Raw genomic sequence first — 14,332 nt, 5'->3', positions numbered from 1 at the left:
GTTTTTCAGTGGCAGGGACTGGGAGACTAGTTAGGATCCAGGAAAAGATTAACGGAGCAAAGTACAGAGAGATCCTTGATGAAAACCTGCTCCAGAACGCTCAGGACCTCAGACCGGGGTGAAGGTTCACCTTCAGGACAACGGCCCTAAGCACACAGCCGAGACAACGCAGAAGTGGCGTCAGGACAAGTCTCTGAATGTCCTTGTGCGGCCCAGCTAGAGCCCGGACTTGAACCCGATCTAACTTCTCTGGAGAAACCTGAAAATAGCTGGGCAGCAACGCTCCCCATCCAACCTGACAGAGCTTGAGAGTATCTGCAGAGAAGAATGGGAGAAACTCCCCAAATACAGGTGTGCCAAGCTTGTAGCGTCATACCCAAGAAGAGTCAATTCTGTAATCGCTGCCAAATGTGCTTCAACAAAGTACTGAGTAAAGGGTCTGAATACTTATGTAAATGTGATTTTTTTTGTTTTTTTTATTTTAAATTGAACAAATTAGCAAACATTTCTGAACCTGTTTTTGCTTTGTTATTATTAGGTATTGTGTGTGTAGTTGATGAGGGGGGGGGGGGGGGAAACAATGTAATCCATTTTAGAATAGGGCTGTAACATAACAAAGTGGAAAAAGTCAATGGGTCTGAATCCTTTCCGAAAGGCACTGTATGTTTTGATTTAATAAGACATTCTAAGGTTTTTATCATTCACAACTAAAGTTTCCAAATAACTATAAATCAAGCGTTAGCACTTATTTCAAATGATCACTTTTTAAACTGGACGCAGAATAACGGCTCCGTGTTCGCACTAGCTCATCAGTCATTTGGGAAAAATATCCTTTCAATTTTATTCAGCGTTGTTCAATTATATTGTTAGTGTAAAATCATATAAAATAAAATAATAGCACTGGAATTATAAGCGTACCTTGTCTGTTAAATTACTAACCTGCTGCCATTGGCATGGCGCATAGCCAGATCAGTAACATACATAGGCTGACTCAGATTATGTTATTCTGTTCTTCTGAAATACATTTTCTTCATATTATGTTTTATAGGAAAGACCTGCCTAAAATAATGGTTTCATTGTGATGGTGTATAGGCTTTTAAATGTAGACGTTTCAAAGGTACGCATCAGGAGCTTGCATCTGTGGAACCCCTTTGTCAATTAACGGTCAATTACCGTGACACCAGAAGTTATTTGCATGACCGCCACAGCCCTAGTGTCATTACATGCTATAAATGTGGGACCAAATACTAAACTTTTGGCTACTTTATTTATAAAAATATTTAGGGGTGTCAATCATTTTGACCCCTCCCTTTTAAAGAAAAACATGTATTACTTGTTAGACAAAATCTCTTTCTCTGAGCAATTGTATTATACTGAACAGAATTATAAATGCGAAATGCAACAATTTCAAAGATTTTACAGAGTTAAAGTTCATATAAGGAAATCAGTCAATTTAAATTAATTAATTAGGCCCTGATCTATGAATTTCACATGACTGGGAATACATATATGCAATGGGCCTCAGGATCTCGTCACAGTATCTCTGTACATTCAAATTGCCATCGATTAAAATGCAATTATGTTCATTGTCTGTAACTTATTCCTGCCCATACCATAATCCTACCGCCACCAATGTTCAGATCAGAAAATCGCTCGCCCACATCACACCATACACGTGGTCTGCGGTGGTGAGGCCTGTTGGATGTACTGACAAATCCTCTAAAACGACGTTGGAGGTGGCTTATGGTAGAGAAATTAACATGAAATTCTCTGGCAACAGCTCTGATGGACATTCCTGCAGTCAGCCTACCAATTGCACGTTCCCTCAACTTGAGACATCTGTGGCATTGTGTTGTGTAACAAAACTGCACATTTTAGAGTTGCCTTTTATTGTCCCCAGCACAAGGTGCATCTGTGTAATGATCGTGCTGTTTAATCAGCTTCTTGAAATGCCACACCTGTCAGGTCATATTCTCTTGGCAAAGAAGAAATGCTCACTAACAGGGATATAAATACATTTGTGCACTAAATTTGAGATCATCTTTTTGTGCGTATGGAACATTTTTGGTATCTTTTATTTCGGCACATGGGACCAACATATTGCAGTTTGTGTATATGTTTGTTCAGTGTAATATAATTTCCCCTTTTTTTGCATGCAATGTAGCTCAGTATTTGAAGTATATATATATTTTTTACAGTCATTGCTCGTCTTTATCACGGGTGTCAATTTCAGACCCCACTGTGTATACAGTATAGTGTATATACCCCGAGTGTACAAAACATGAACACCTGCTCTTTCCGTGACACAGCATTCACCTGGTCAGTCTGTCCCTTATCGATGTCACTTGTTAAATCCACTTCAATCAGTGTAGATGAAGGGGAGGAGACCGGTTAAAGAGGGATTTTTAAGCCTTGTCACAATTGAGACGTGGATTGTGTATGTGTGCAATTGAGGGTGAATGGGCAAGGCAAAAGATTTGTGCCTTTGATGGGGTATGGTAGTTGGTGCCAGGTGCACAAGTTTGTCAAGAACTGCAATGCTGCTGGATTTTTCACACTCAACAGTTTCCCATGTGTTTCAAGAATGATCCACCACCCAAAGGACATCAAGCCCCATCCCACTCCAAGGCCTCTGACAGAGATTTAGGGTCTAAAGTACCTTGGTCAATATTGACACGTACCAAAGTTAAAATGAGGGAGGTGAATGCAAGGTATTGTTTGAGGACCATTCAAACACGGCTTGCCCTTTCAGGTGCTGTTGGTTTGTCCTCAGAGCGAGAATAAATGCAGAGTCTTGTTTATTCTAACACGGCACAATCATAAGAGAGAGGTTAGTGCCAGGCTGGGAGATACAGTTCCGATTAGCGCGTCACAGGGAGAGGGCTCTGCTCATTCTTGTGTTTTTTTATATAGGGTGTTGCAATTCAGAGCCCCACAGTGTCGCCGTAGATGAGGGCATTGCCACTTGCCTCAAACACCACTCCTGACTCCCAACACTCATACCACAAGTCATCCCATTGAAACATGAGTCTGGTAAGTCCCTTAAATCACAAATGGAAGAGAAGGAGAGCATATTTTTTGTCTTTCTATTGCTGGTTCTTTTGCTGTAATGGTTTGTTATTGCACATGTTTTTGGTTGTGGGAAATAGTTTCACCTCGCTGGCAATCCCTTACACATCCTCTCTAGCTGTCGAGATTGACTGTTAACCGCTGTGCACAGTAATAGGCTAAAAGCTGTCTTTACTACTGGAGTCCCTAGTGAGTGGGGATGTTTTTCAGGTAGACTTGGCTGTCATTTTCTAACTAAACTTTGATGCTTTATTGAAAAATAGTACGTGGTTAAGATTGGCAGCAGTCTTGGATGAAGTGCCCATCAACTGGAATTCATGTGTTGATTGTATTGGAAAGGACTATCAAAACTTTCAAGATTTCGATTGTAGCTTACACATCCAAAGACTGGAGACTGTCACAGAAAGCAACTCTCAAATGTGTTTTTAATGGAGGTCACTGAGGTAAGGGTGAGGGTTTAATTAACATAAAGGGGTTCCACACATGCAAGCTGCTGATGAGTGCCTTTGGAACATCTACATTTTATAAGTGTATTATAAACAGGTTGGTTCGTAGTCTGAATGCCGATTGGCTGACAGCCGTGGTATACCACGGGTATGACAAAACATGTATTTTTACTACTCTAATTACGTTGGTAACCGGTTTATAATAGCAATAAGGCACCCTGGGGGTTTGTGATTTATGGCCAATATACCATGGCTAAGGGCTGTATCCAGGCACTCCGTGTTGCGTCGTGCATAAGAACAGCCCTTTGCCGTGGTATATTGACCATACCTCCTCGGGCCTTATTGCTTAAAGAAATCAATTTAATTGCCTGTACACCATTACAATAAATCCGTTATTTGATTTTAGGCAGGGCATTTTAGCTCGTACACACATGGAGTGGTTATTCTGTGTTCAGCTTAAAAAATGATTATTTGAAACAGGTTATATGTTTGAGTTATTTGGCAACTTGAGTTGTGAATGATACAAACCTTAATGTCTTATGAAATAAAACAAACACGGGCTGCATGATTCCACTCTATTGATAATGTAAAAAAGGGGGAAAAATGTCTTGTCTTAGTGTAATTGCCTATTATGTGTGAAATTAGTTTTGATTTAAAATGGCCAATATCAGCTGGGCAGGCTAAACACCACCACCACCACCACCATTTTATATAATGATTAAGCTGTTTATAATTTAGCACACATACAATTTTTCTTTCTTGAGACAACAAAAAGTAGCATGGTGACATCAGCATTGTGACAAATAGTGGCTGTAGGCTACATATATAAACATTTTTGTATTTTCTTTTTTTTTGTTTAAAAGGGTTTGTTATAAAGTTCATGTAAAAAAAAAATGAATTAACAACACTGAAATAGTAATACATGTAAAGCAAAAGCACAGGTGAGGAATAAATAAGACACTTCTAATTATATAAATAAAACCAAGGGAAAATGATAATACTGCACACAGTTTTAGCTGCCTGTTGCCTATAATGGCTATTGTTTCAGTCCACTATCATAGGCTATAGAACTCGCCAAAGTTAGGCTATAAGGTTCCGATTTTAAGAAACGCCAGCATGTTTACTTTGTCGGGTTTCAGTGAAGACCGGAGAGAGGTAACTACGTTCCCTGCCGTGTTGAACAACCTCTCTGAGAGTGCTGGTAGCACACATGCGCATCTACTTTTTGGCAAGCAGAGCCAATAAAGGTAAACAAGAGTGGTTATCCCGCCACCATGACAGGGGGTCAGCAGATGTCTGGTTCTTTCCCTTCCATATAGCAGGTCATCTCGGTGTCGGCACGCACTCTCAACTTTAGTTGTTCTACAAAAGTTAGGCTATATGTTTTGATTTTTAATACATCACGTGTCTTTCTCACAGGCTACAAGTGAAGACAGACACTTCCTGGGACGCAACTGCTTGCGTCCTTATCCAATTCCGAGGTGCATATTGAAGATATTGGAAGGACTGTCCACATTTACTTTTTGTCAGCCAACAAGATGACTAGGTCTAACGAACAGCAAAGCACTAGCCTATGTTAATCTACTATCCCCCATAGTAAAAAAGTCGACCTGTTCTGTATGAGAAATGAATATTCCAAACATAGTCTGGGACAGTTGTAGGATGCAATAGATCCCAAATTAATACAACTAATGGCATATAAATATATATTTTACGCAATGTGGCTGACACAACGAATAAGAACTATGGCTTAAAATGTTGATAAACATTTAGGCTATTTCTTCACATTATAAGCGCACATGGCAGTAGGCTATAAACGAGAATGTTCCATTTGTGGGAAAACACCATTATCAAAAGTGACCGCGAATGTGATTATGCATGTAATGGTTTTATTATAAGATATTCTCTTTACAACAGGAGTAATATTAGCCTAACACTTGTGAGTTTATATATTATTACTTGTGAATAATGCCCAGCATGAGAAACAGCTTTTCTCTCTCAACTTTTTCTAATCATAGTTGCACACCTCATGTAGTAGCCCATAGGCCTATATGTTTTGATAAGGTTTGTGTCTTAACACATACTAAATAATATGGGTGAAATTAGTTTTGATTTAGACTGGACCATTATCATGCACCTGTCTCCAAATGGACAGTGGGAAAAAAATACATTTTATCTATGCATTTAAATAGCGGATGGAGGATGTTTTTCCTGTGAATCATTTTCATGCCAGCCAGGTAGGCTATACTCCTGTTGTAAAGAGAAGCAATGTGCTTAATATTAGGAAAGTTGAGCAAAAAATATAGTAGGCTTAGCCTATAGAAAGCTGATGGGATCCTCCTCTTTTTTTAATAGAGGTCATCACTCTGTTTTCTCCCGCAATTGCATAGCCTATAGAAATATTGCGCAAAATCAGCTCATGGGCTCTCATGAAGTGTTTGATTAGATTTTTGATAACATTTGCATTGATGTGAGAATGATTAGAGGGGCAATAGAGTGCTGAGTACCAGGCAGTTAGCAAATTTGGTAGGCTACTAATGACCATCAGCAGCATCAGAGCTTGGAGCAGCCTAATTACCGTGACTAAACGGTCATGTGGAATTTGACTGCCTTCATGACTCATGATCGCTGGTGTGGCGGTAATACGGTCACCGCAACTGCCCTATTTGTGGCACATGTTGACACTGTCAGGGATTCGTCTGGAGGGTTCTGTGTTTTACGCCTGTGTGTGGTATGTGTGTGTTTGTAGGTCACACCATAACTCCATGACATGGTAGCCATTGCTATGAAGATAGTTTTGTGCTTTATGAATATTTTCTTACTGTTGTTCCGTTTTCCAAATTTCTTCCCTATATTTTACACATGCAGCCCCATTGCGGGAAAAAAAAGGACATTTGAAGGTAGAAAATTGCAATGATTAAGCTAAGAGTTACTCCATACACAGTGCAGATTTATTTATTCATTGGTGTTATTTGGTGTAAGATGGACGAGTAGGGAAAAAGCCCATTGTCCACCATTTCTATAGACTGATGGGGAGTGTGAGGTGGAATAATCATATCTCATCAATCAATGTTTTTTCCTTGGTCCCCCTCGAGTGCAGGGGAGAATTTAATCTACCGATGACATGTTAAATGGCCTGAGAAAGGGTTTGGAGGGGCGTTAAATGAGGCATGGTGCCGTGACTGTTTGGCCAGTGTCACAGAGTGCTCAGTGAGGAGCCGCACGATCAGTACTGTAGCCACAGCAAAATCTGCTTTGCCTTAGCGCTGGACAGAGGAGACAAGGATCCCCCACTTTGTTGGGATCAAGTTCACCTGTGGCTCCACCTTTGCAACCATCCTTATCACAGCACGTCTCCGGCAGCCCAATCTAGCACCCTGCTGCAGGGGAAAACATCACTTACCTCAGGGTTTCTCAGCCCTCTCCTCAGGGACCACCAGGCGTTTCACATATTTGTTAAAGCCCTGAACTGGCACACGTGATTCAATTATTATTATTATTATTATTATACTGAACCAAAATATAAACGCAACATGTAAAGTGTTGGTCCCATGTTTCATTTAATGCTGAAATAAAACATCCCAACATTTTTCCATTCACAGAAAAAGCTTATTTCTCTCAAATGTTGTGTACAAATTTGTTTACGTCCCTGTTAGTGAGCATTTCTTTGCCAAGAGAATATATCCACCTGACAGGTGTGGAATATCAATAAGCTGATTAAACAGCAGGATCATTACACAGGTGCACCTTGTGCTGGGGACAATAAAAGGCCACTCTAAAATCTGCTTTTTTTTTGTCACACAACACCATGCCACAGATGTCTCAAGTTTTCAAGGAGCGTGCAGTAGGCATGCTGATTTCTGGAATGTCCACCAGAGCTGTTGCCAGAGAATCTCTACCCTAAGCTGCCTCCAACGCCGTTTTGGAGGATTTGTCCAGTATGTCCAGCCGACCTCACAACCGCAGACCATATGTCATCACGCCAGCCCAGGACCTCCACATCCTGCTTCTTCTCCTGAGGGATGGTCTGAGACCAGCCACCCAGACAGCTGATGAAACTGTGGGTTTGCACAACCAAATAATTTCTGCAGAAACTGTCTCAGGGAAGCTCATCTGCGTGCTTGTCATCCTCACCAGGGTCTTGACCTGACTGCAGTTTTCCGTTGTAACTGACATCAGTGGGCACACTGCAGAAGTGTGCTCTTCACGAATGAATCCCTGTTTCAACTGTACCGGGTAGATGGCAGACCGAGTGTATGGCGTTGTGTGGGTAAGCGGTTTGCTGATGTCAATATTGTGAACCGTGTGCACCAGGGTGCCGGTGGGGTTATGGTATGGGCAGACATAAGCTATGGACAACAAACACAATTGCATTTTGATTGCACAGAGATCCTGAGGCCTATTGTCGTGCCATTCATCTGCCGCCATCACCTCATGTTTCAGCATGATAATGCACAGTCGCAAGGACCTGTACACAATCCCAGGAAGCTGAAAATGTTCCAGTTCTTCCATGGCCAGCATACATGTCACCAATTTGAGCATGTTTGGGATGCTCCGGATCAATGTGTACAACAGCGTGTTCCAAATGCATGTCTTATGAAATCCATAGATTAGGGCCTACTGAATGTTATTTCAATTGACTGATTTCCTTATATGAATCCTTGAAATTGTTGCGTTTTAAAAATATATATTTTTGTTCAGTGTACTTAATCATTCGAGTCAGGACTTACCTCCCCGGGATGTCCCCAGGATCTCCATCACTCCACCATCCACGACCATCCATAGCACCACCCTGTCCAAGTCCTTGATCAGAGCTTGTAGTGTAATCACTGTTTTCATTTTAATTTGAGGCTGTTGTAGTGTTCAGAGACCAAGCACAAGCTCTTGTCCTTTCAGTGGATTTTTCCTGTGGGAGGACTAGCACTTCCTTCAGTGTCAGTTTGGTTCGAGCTGCATGGCTTTGACAAGGGGAATAGGGATGAATGAAGTCGGCGAACAACCTCATAGAGCAAATCTGAATAAATGGATTGCCTAAAATGGACAATGGCCCAGTCCCGGAAAAAGTGCCTTGGCACTCCCATGTTGATCTGAAAGAATTGGATAAGCAATATAGTTGTAGCTATAACATTTAGAAGACTTGATTACATTTTCGCCATACTGATTTATGTCTATCCAAACCGTTCAGATTTACTGTGGGTCTAGGGGTTGTTTCTGAATGGGGCCTTCAACATGGTTCTTTCTCAATTCGTCTTTCCTTGATTCCTTGCGTCCTTATCAAAACCCATTGGAGAAGGTTCGAGGGGAGAGGGAACTTGGAACTTCTCCTCCAATACAATTAAAAGGAGTCGAGGAATCACAGAAAGATTAATTGAGATGAAGCCAATACCTTTTCCTGTCTTCCCTGACTGATCTAAATTGACCCTGTCCTCCCTCTCTTCCTCTCAGCCGGAGGCGCCATCAGCCTCGTCCATGCGAGGAGCGGTTGAGGAGGATGAAGGGGACTTGAACAAATCTCTGGGGGTCCAACGCTTTCAGCAGATCCTCAGCTCCGCCCCCAGGGTCCCCGACGAGCAGCACCGCACCTACAACGAGGAGGACTTTGAATGTAAGCACACACACAATTGTTCACACAACTTGCACACATGCGTAGGTGGCTCACATACTTTTGCAGAAATTGTGGAGTGGATTACCTTCATTTTTGGGAATCGTAAATATAAACCGTTGATTTACTAATAAAATAAGTCCCTCTGAAAACCACACAAAATGTTTGATCTACTAACCATTTCCCTGCTGCAGACCACCGTCACTCCTCGCACCACATCCACCACCCCCTGTCCAAGCTGCCCTCCGATGGGAGGAGGAAGAAGAGCGGCAAGAAGAAAAAGAAGGAAAGAGAGCGCAAGGACAGTTCCGTCCCAAACAGCAACACCGCCATTGAGGAAGGAGAGGATGAGGAAGATGATGAGGAAGAGGGTGGAGAGAGCCACACCCATCTCTCTGAGACAGATTGTGACACCGTCAAAGAAGACGTACATGTAATGACACCTTTCATGTTTTCAAATACGCTTTAACATTCACTTCAGTTGTCTTGTCAGTTGTTGTTTTTTTTAAACATGAACCAAAGGTAGCTTAGCGTAAGGCAGTGTTTCCCAAACTCGGTCCTGGGGCCCCTCCTGGTTCTACGTTTTGTACTAGCACTACACAACTGATTCAATTAACCAACTCATCAAGCTTGGATTATTTGAATCAGTGTAGTGCTAGGGAAAAAACAAAACATGTTCCCAGGTGCGGCCCCAGGATCCAGTTTGGGAAACCATGGCGTAAGGCAATATGCATATCTTACTCCACTGATACTGGGTCTGCGTGCCAAATGACACCCTATTCCCTATTTAGTGCACTACTTTTGACCAAGGCCAGGTAAAAAATGTAGTGCACTACAAAGGGAATAGGGTGCCATTTGGAACACTGACATGTTTTTTTTTGTTTTTTTTGCAGTGTGGCTGTGGTTCAACAGCATTATCATATTTTCCTCTATGAATATTTAAACACAAGCTTAATGAATTATTTAACTGGTTTGGGGTTACACTGTTATATCACTGACAACTATTGTGTTCTGCCACACATGACCGGTTTTGACCTGTGATTTTCTCATATGAAGCTTTCTTTTATTCTTGAAATATAAAAGAAATGCTCAAGAGTGTGAATTCTCACAAAACCCTGACGAAAAAAAGACCATGATTTTTGGGATGTTTTTACGAAATGTAATCCATAAAATAGTCCTTTGGAGGATTGTTGACATGTATATTTAACATTTTTATCTAAAACAAAGTTGGCATATTTATGACATTTTGGCCTCACCCATGTTTCCTTTAATAACCTTTTACTGCAGTGGGCTAACTCCCGGGTCGGTCACACAGTGTTTCTTGGTAGTGTTAAACAAATCTACTTTGAAACAAAAGTACACACCTCACACACATGGTTATGGGCAACAGCATTAAAAGAAGACACTAGTACCATGTCAGATACAGAGTTGAAATGTATTACATACATACATTATTCTCTTTAGTTTGATTTTATTAGGCTTCTCATTAGCCGACGTGAAGGGTGACAGCTTGTCTTCCTGGGCTCTGACACATAACTAAAAATACATTACAGACAAAGACAATTTACATACATTTAAAACATTAACATAGAAATTACAGACATTTATATTTAAAAATGTTTGGTCACATGGGGGAGAGGCATTGTGGCGTGAGGTGTCTTTGTTTTTTTTAAACCCGGTTTACTGGCACTATATGAGATGGAAGGGAGTGCCATGGATTAATGGCTCTATACAATTTCTAGATTCCCCCCCCCCCCCCTCAACCTGGGGACTATGAAGACACACCTGGTATCGTGTCTGGTGGGGTAAGTATGTCTGTCAGAGCTATATATAAGTTGATTATACAGTCAATTTTGAATATTTCTCTCAAAAACAAGAATTGATGCTGTCAATCTCTCCTCTACTTTGAGCCAAGAGAGACTGACGTGCAGACTGTTGACATTAGCCCTCTGTGTACACTGAAGGGCAAGACTTGCTGCTCTGTTCTGGGCCAGCTGCAGCCTTTCTAGTTCCTTCTTTGCAGCACTTGATCACATCGCTGTGCGATGGTCGATATTAGATCAAACTAGAGCCTGCAGGATTTGTTTTATCGACTGTGGTGTTTAAAAATGCTGAGCATAACTTTATCACAGACATACCTCTCCCCTCTTTGCAACAATTGAATCAATATGCCTTGACAAGTTGACACCAAGCAGTTTAGTCTCCTCAAAACAGCCACATCATTCATTACCAGATTCTGCTGAGGTCTAGAACTTAGGGAATGATTTGTATCAAACACAATGATTTCAGTTTTAGATATGTTCAGGACCTTTTTGTTACTAGCCACCCAATCCAAAACTGACTGAAACTCTTTGTTTAGGGTTGCAGGGACTTCACTAGCTGCGGTTGCTGACGTGCATAATGTTGCCACACAGGCTTTGTTCAATGCTAGTGGTAGATCATTAGTAAAAATAGAGAACAATGAAGGGCCAAGTGCCACTTGCAAAATACCACACTTTGTTTAACATTAGAGAAGCTACCATTTAAAGAGAACCCTCATTGATCTATTAGATAGCTCTCGTCCCATGATATGGCAGGGATGTAAAGCCATAACACATAGATTTTTCCCGATTTTTATGGTCAATAATCTCAACGGCTGCACTGAAATCTAACAAAGCTCCCACTATCTTATTATCCATTTATTTCAGCCAATCACCAGTCCTTTGTGTCAGTGCAGTACATGTTGAGTGACCTTCTCTATAAGCACGCTGAAAGTCTGTTGTTCATTTGTTCAGAGAAATAGCATTGTACCTGGTCAAACAACCTTTTTCTAAACGTTTGCTAAGAGCCGGCGGCAAGCTGATTTGGTTAGCTGTTAGAACCAGTAAAGGGCGCGTTTACCGTTCTTTGGTAGTGGAATGACTAGCTTCCCTCCAGGTCTGAAGATGAACACTGTTCTCCGGGCTCAGATTAAAGATATGACACAGGAGGGGCAATGTAGTCTGCTACCATCCTCAGTAGCTTTCCATCTAAGTTGTCCAAACCAGGTGGTTTCTCATTATTGATGGACATCAATCATTTTCCCACCTCTCCCACACTAACTTTACAGAATTCCGAATTACAATGCTTTTCTTTCATTATTAGGTATTTTGTGCATGAATATGATGGCTCACAGTTTGCCCACTTTGCCAATGAAATAGTCATAGGCAGGAAACACTCAACTTTACAAAAGCAATAAACCAAGCTTTCTCGTTCAGCATATGCCGCTCTCTGATGACAACATTTTGTGAAAATCCCCCATTAATGTGGTTATTTTCTTTGTTGTGGTCTAGGTTTTGTGATGAATCCCTCTGAATGATTTTAAGTCGATTCATTTTCTACATATTTGTATTGTTTTTTTCCCCCTCTTTACCGTAAACCCTATTGCAGTTATTTTCAATAGCATGTTGAATATACAGAATGTTCATGTCATGTGTGCCCTTACTCCCTCCATAGTTCTTTCTGTCAGATGAAGATCGCCTGGCCACACCTACCACAGACAGCCCCCACCCTGCCCGAGGGATGGAGGTTGTGCCTCAGTCTGCTGTGGGCACCGAACCTGAAGATGCCGCCTCCACCGAGTGAGTACACCTCTCTGAATACACCCATATTTTTATTTCATTATTACCGTAATGAGGTGATTGGGTGAGCTCATTTTTGCCAGTTGAAGTGTCACCCTGCTTTGCGTCACAACACGACAAGGACTCTTTTGTAGCACTTAGCCTGATACTGCTTGCTCTGAGGCGTTCTCAGTCACTGATTGGATCAGAGAGAGAGAGAAAGAGAGTGTGTGTGTGTGCGCGCGGTCTCACCCAGGCAGGCCGGCACACACTGTACGTTACCATGTTCCCGGCATCCAGGCAGCCTGCAGGGTTCTGATCTAATAGGACATGATTCATCCCCTTGCAACAACACATATTTCACCTGTCTGACTGTCTCCATAGAGAACAGAACACTGACCCTTCCTACTAACACACCTCTCCCTCCCTCCACCTATGGTATTTAGTCTCAGGACACATTAGTGCTTTGTCTTTTTTTCTCCTTTCTCCAGTCTGCCGAAGTTTCGCTCTGTGTGGACTTCCTCCTAATAGTACTACTAAAACTGCAATACTATACATTGGAAGATGGAGATGTCAAACAAGTGGATTATTCTGACCGGGGAGGGAACTTCTGAATATAGTTGGGGAAAGTAACGCCCAAAGTTTTTTTTCTTTTTTTCTGAAACAACCATAAAGTGCTTAGGAGACAGTTTGACGTCTTTAGGTGAGTGAGTGTCGGTTTTGGGAATGATCTGTTTGCTGGACTGACTAATTCTAAGTGGGCATCTTCACTCCTTAGTTTATGATGCCATTTTTAGGATTTAGTGCACCTGATTTTTTTTTCTTCTGTGAATTTGGCTTCCTGTATGTTTTGTTCCAAGGAATGTTGAAGGAGACCAACAAACCGTTCTCTTCTTATCTTAGAAAATGTGAATTTTGTCATCTATTGGCCCCTAAATTAAAAATGAGTTAAGTTGTGTAGACCACTTCAGAGCCCTATACTATGAATCAAGTTTGAGGAGTTAGCGAGGTAACTTGGGTCAACTCTGACATCAACTTGGGATAACCGACACCACAAAAATCGTGCAGCTTTTAGCCAGGTACATTTCTATGGCAACATATCCTTCAGAACTAATCTTCTCTGGGACAGGCTAATTCAGGGTTAACTCCATTTTATCCTGAAGAAGTCTGAGCCACGAGTTGAGAACCAATGAAAACCGATTCTCTCCCTCTCGCAAAGAGTGTGCCACCATACCCTTCATTTGAGGAAGACTACTGATTTAAATATTTTATTAATCAAATGTACTTTTGTGCGTTAAAAAAATCCTATCATATTAGTAATGACATTTAGTAATGACAGCGTTTGCTTTCTGATTTGTACATTTCGCGCAATTGTGTTTTGAAATTTGTTAGCGGGCTAACTGACAGCCGCATCCAATCATAGACATACAGTATAATCCATAGATGGCAGTTCCCATTCAAGTCAATGACACTGTCGAAGGCTTAGACCTAAACGTTTGTCTATATACCTACCATGAATGAAATAAATACTAAAAAGAACCTGATCTCCTTTTTGAGTTGAGCTACACAATTTTGGAAGCCATTGCTAGTGTACCCGTAAGTTTTAACAGTCAAATTGCCATGGTTCGAGGTTCCAA

General features: G+C 41.4%; 1 protein-coding gene across 17 annotated transcripts in view; it reads left to right on the top strand.

Annotated features, from left to right (window-relative positions):
* Window positions 1-14,332, top strand: part of LOC110489906 (anion exchange protein 2) — a 78,771-nt gene that overhangs the window by 49,712 nt on the left and 14,727 nt on the right. For 11 of the 17 annotated variants that reach the window (XM_021562886.2, XM_036944178.1, XM_036944186.1 and 8 more), the window contains 3 exons: window positions 8,961-9,120; window positions 9,312-9,550; window positions 12,592-12,716. In XM_021562886.2, the coding sequence (XP_021418561.2) occupies window positions 8,961-9,120; window positions 9,312-9,550; window positions 12,592-12,716 (524 nt within the window). Of the gene's footprint in view, window positions 1-2,913; window positions 3,034-7,332; window positions 7,576-7,652; window positions 7,786-8,960; window positions 9,121-9,311; window positions 9,551-12,591; window positions 12,717-14,332 lie in introns of all 17 variants that reach the window. The other 6 variants (XM_036944191.1, XM_036944188.1, XM_036944192.1 and 3 more) reach the window with 4 other exon arrangements.

This window comes from Oncorhynchus mykiss, chromosome 15 (genome assembly GCF_013265735.2).
Source record: "Oncorhynchus mykiss isolate Arlee chromosome 15, USDA_OmykA_1.1, whole genome shotgun sequence".
NCBI classification, from domain to species: domain Eukaryota; kingdom Metazoa; phylum Chordata; class Actinopteri; order Salmoniformes; family Salmonidae; genus Oncorhynchus; species Oncorhynchus mykiss.
This window is presented reverse-complemented; position numbering and strand designations above follow the sequence as displayed.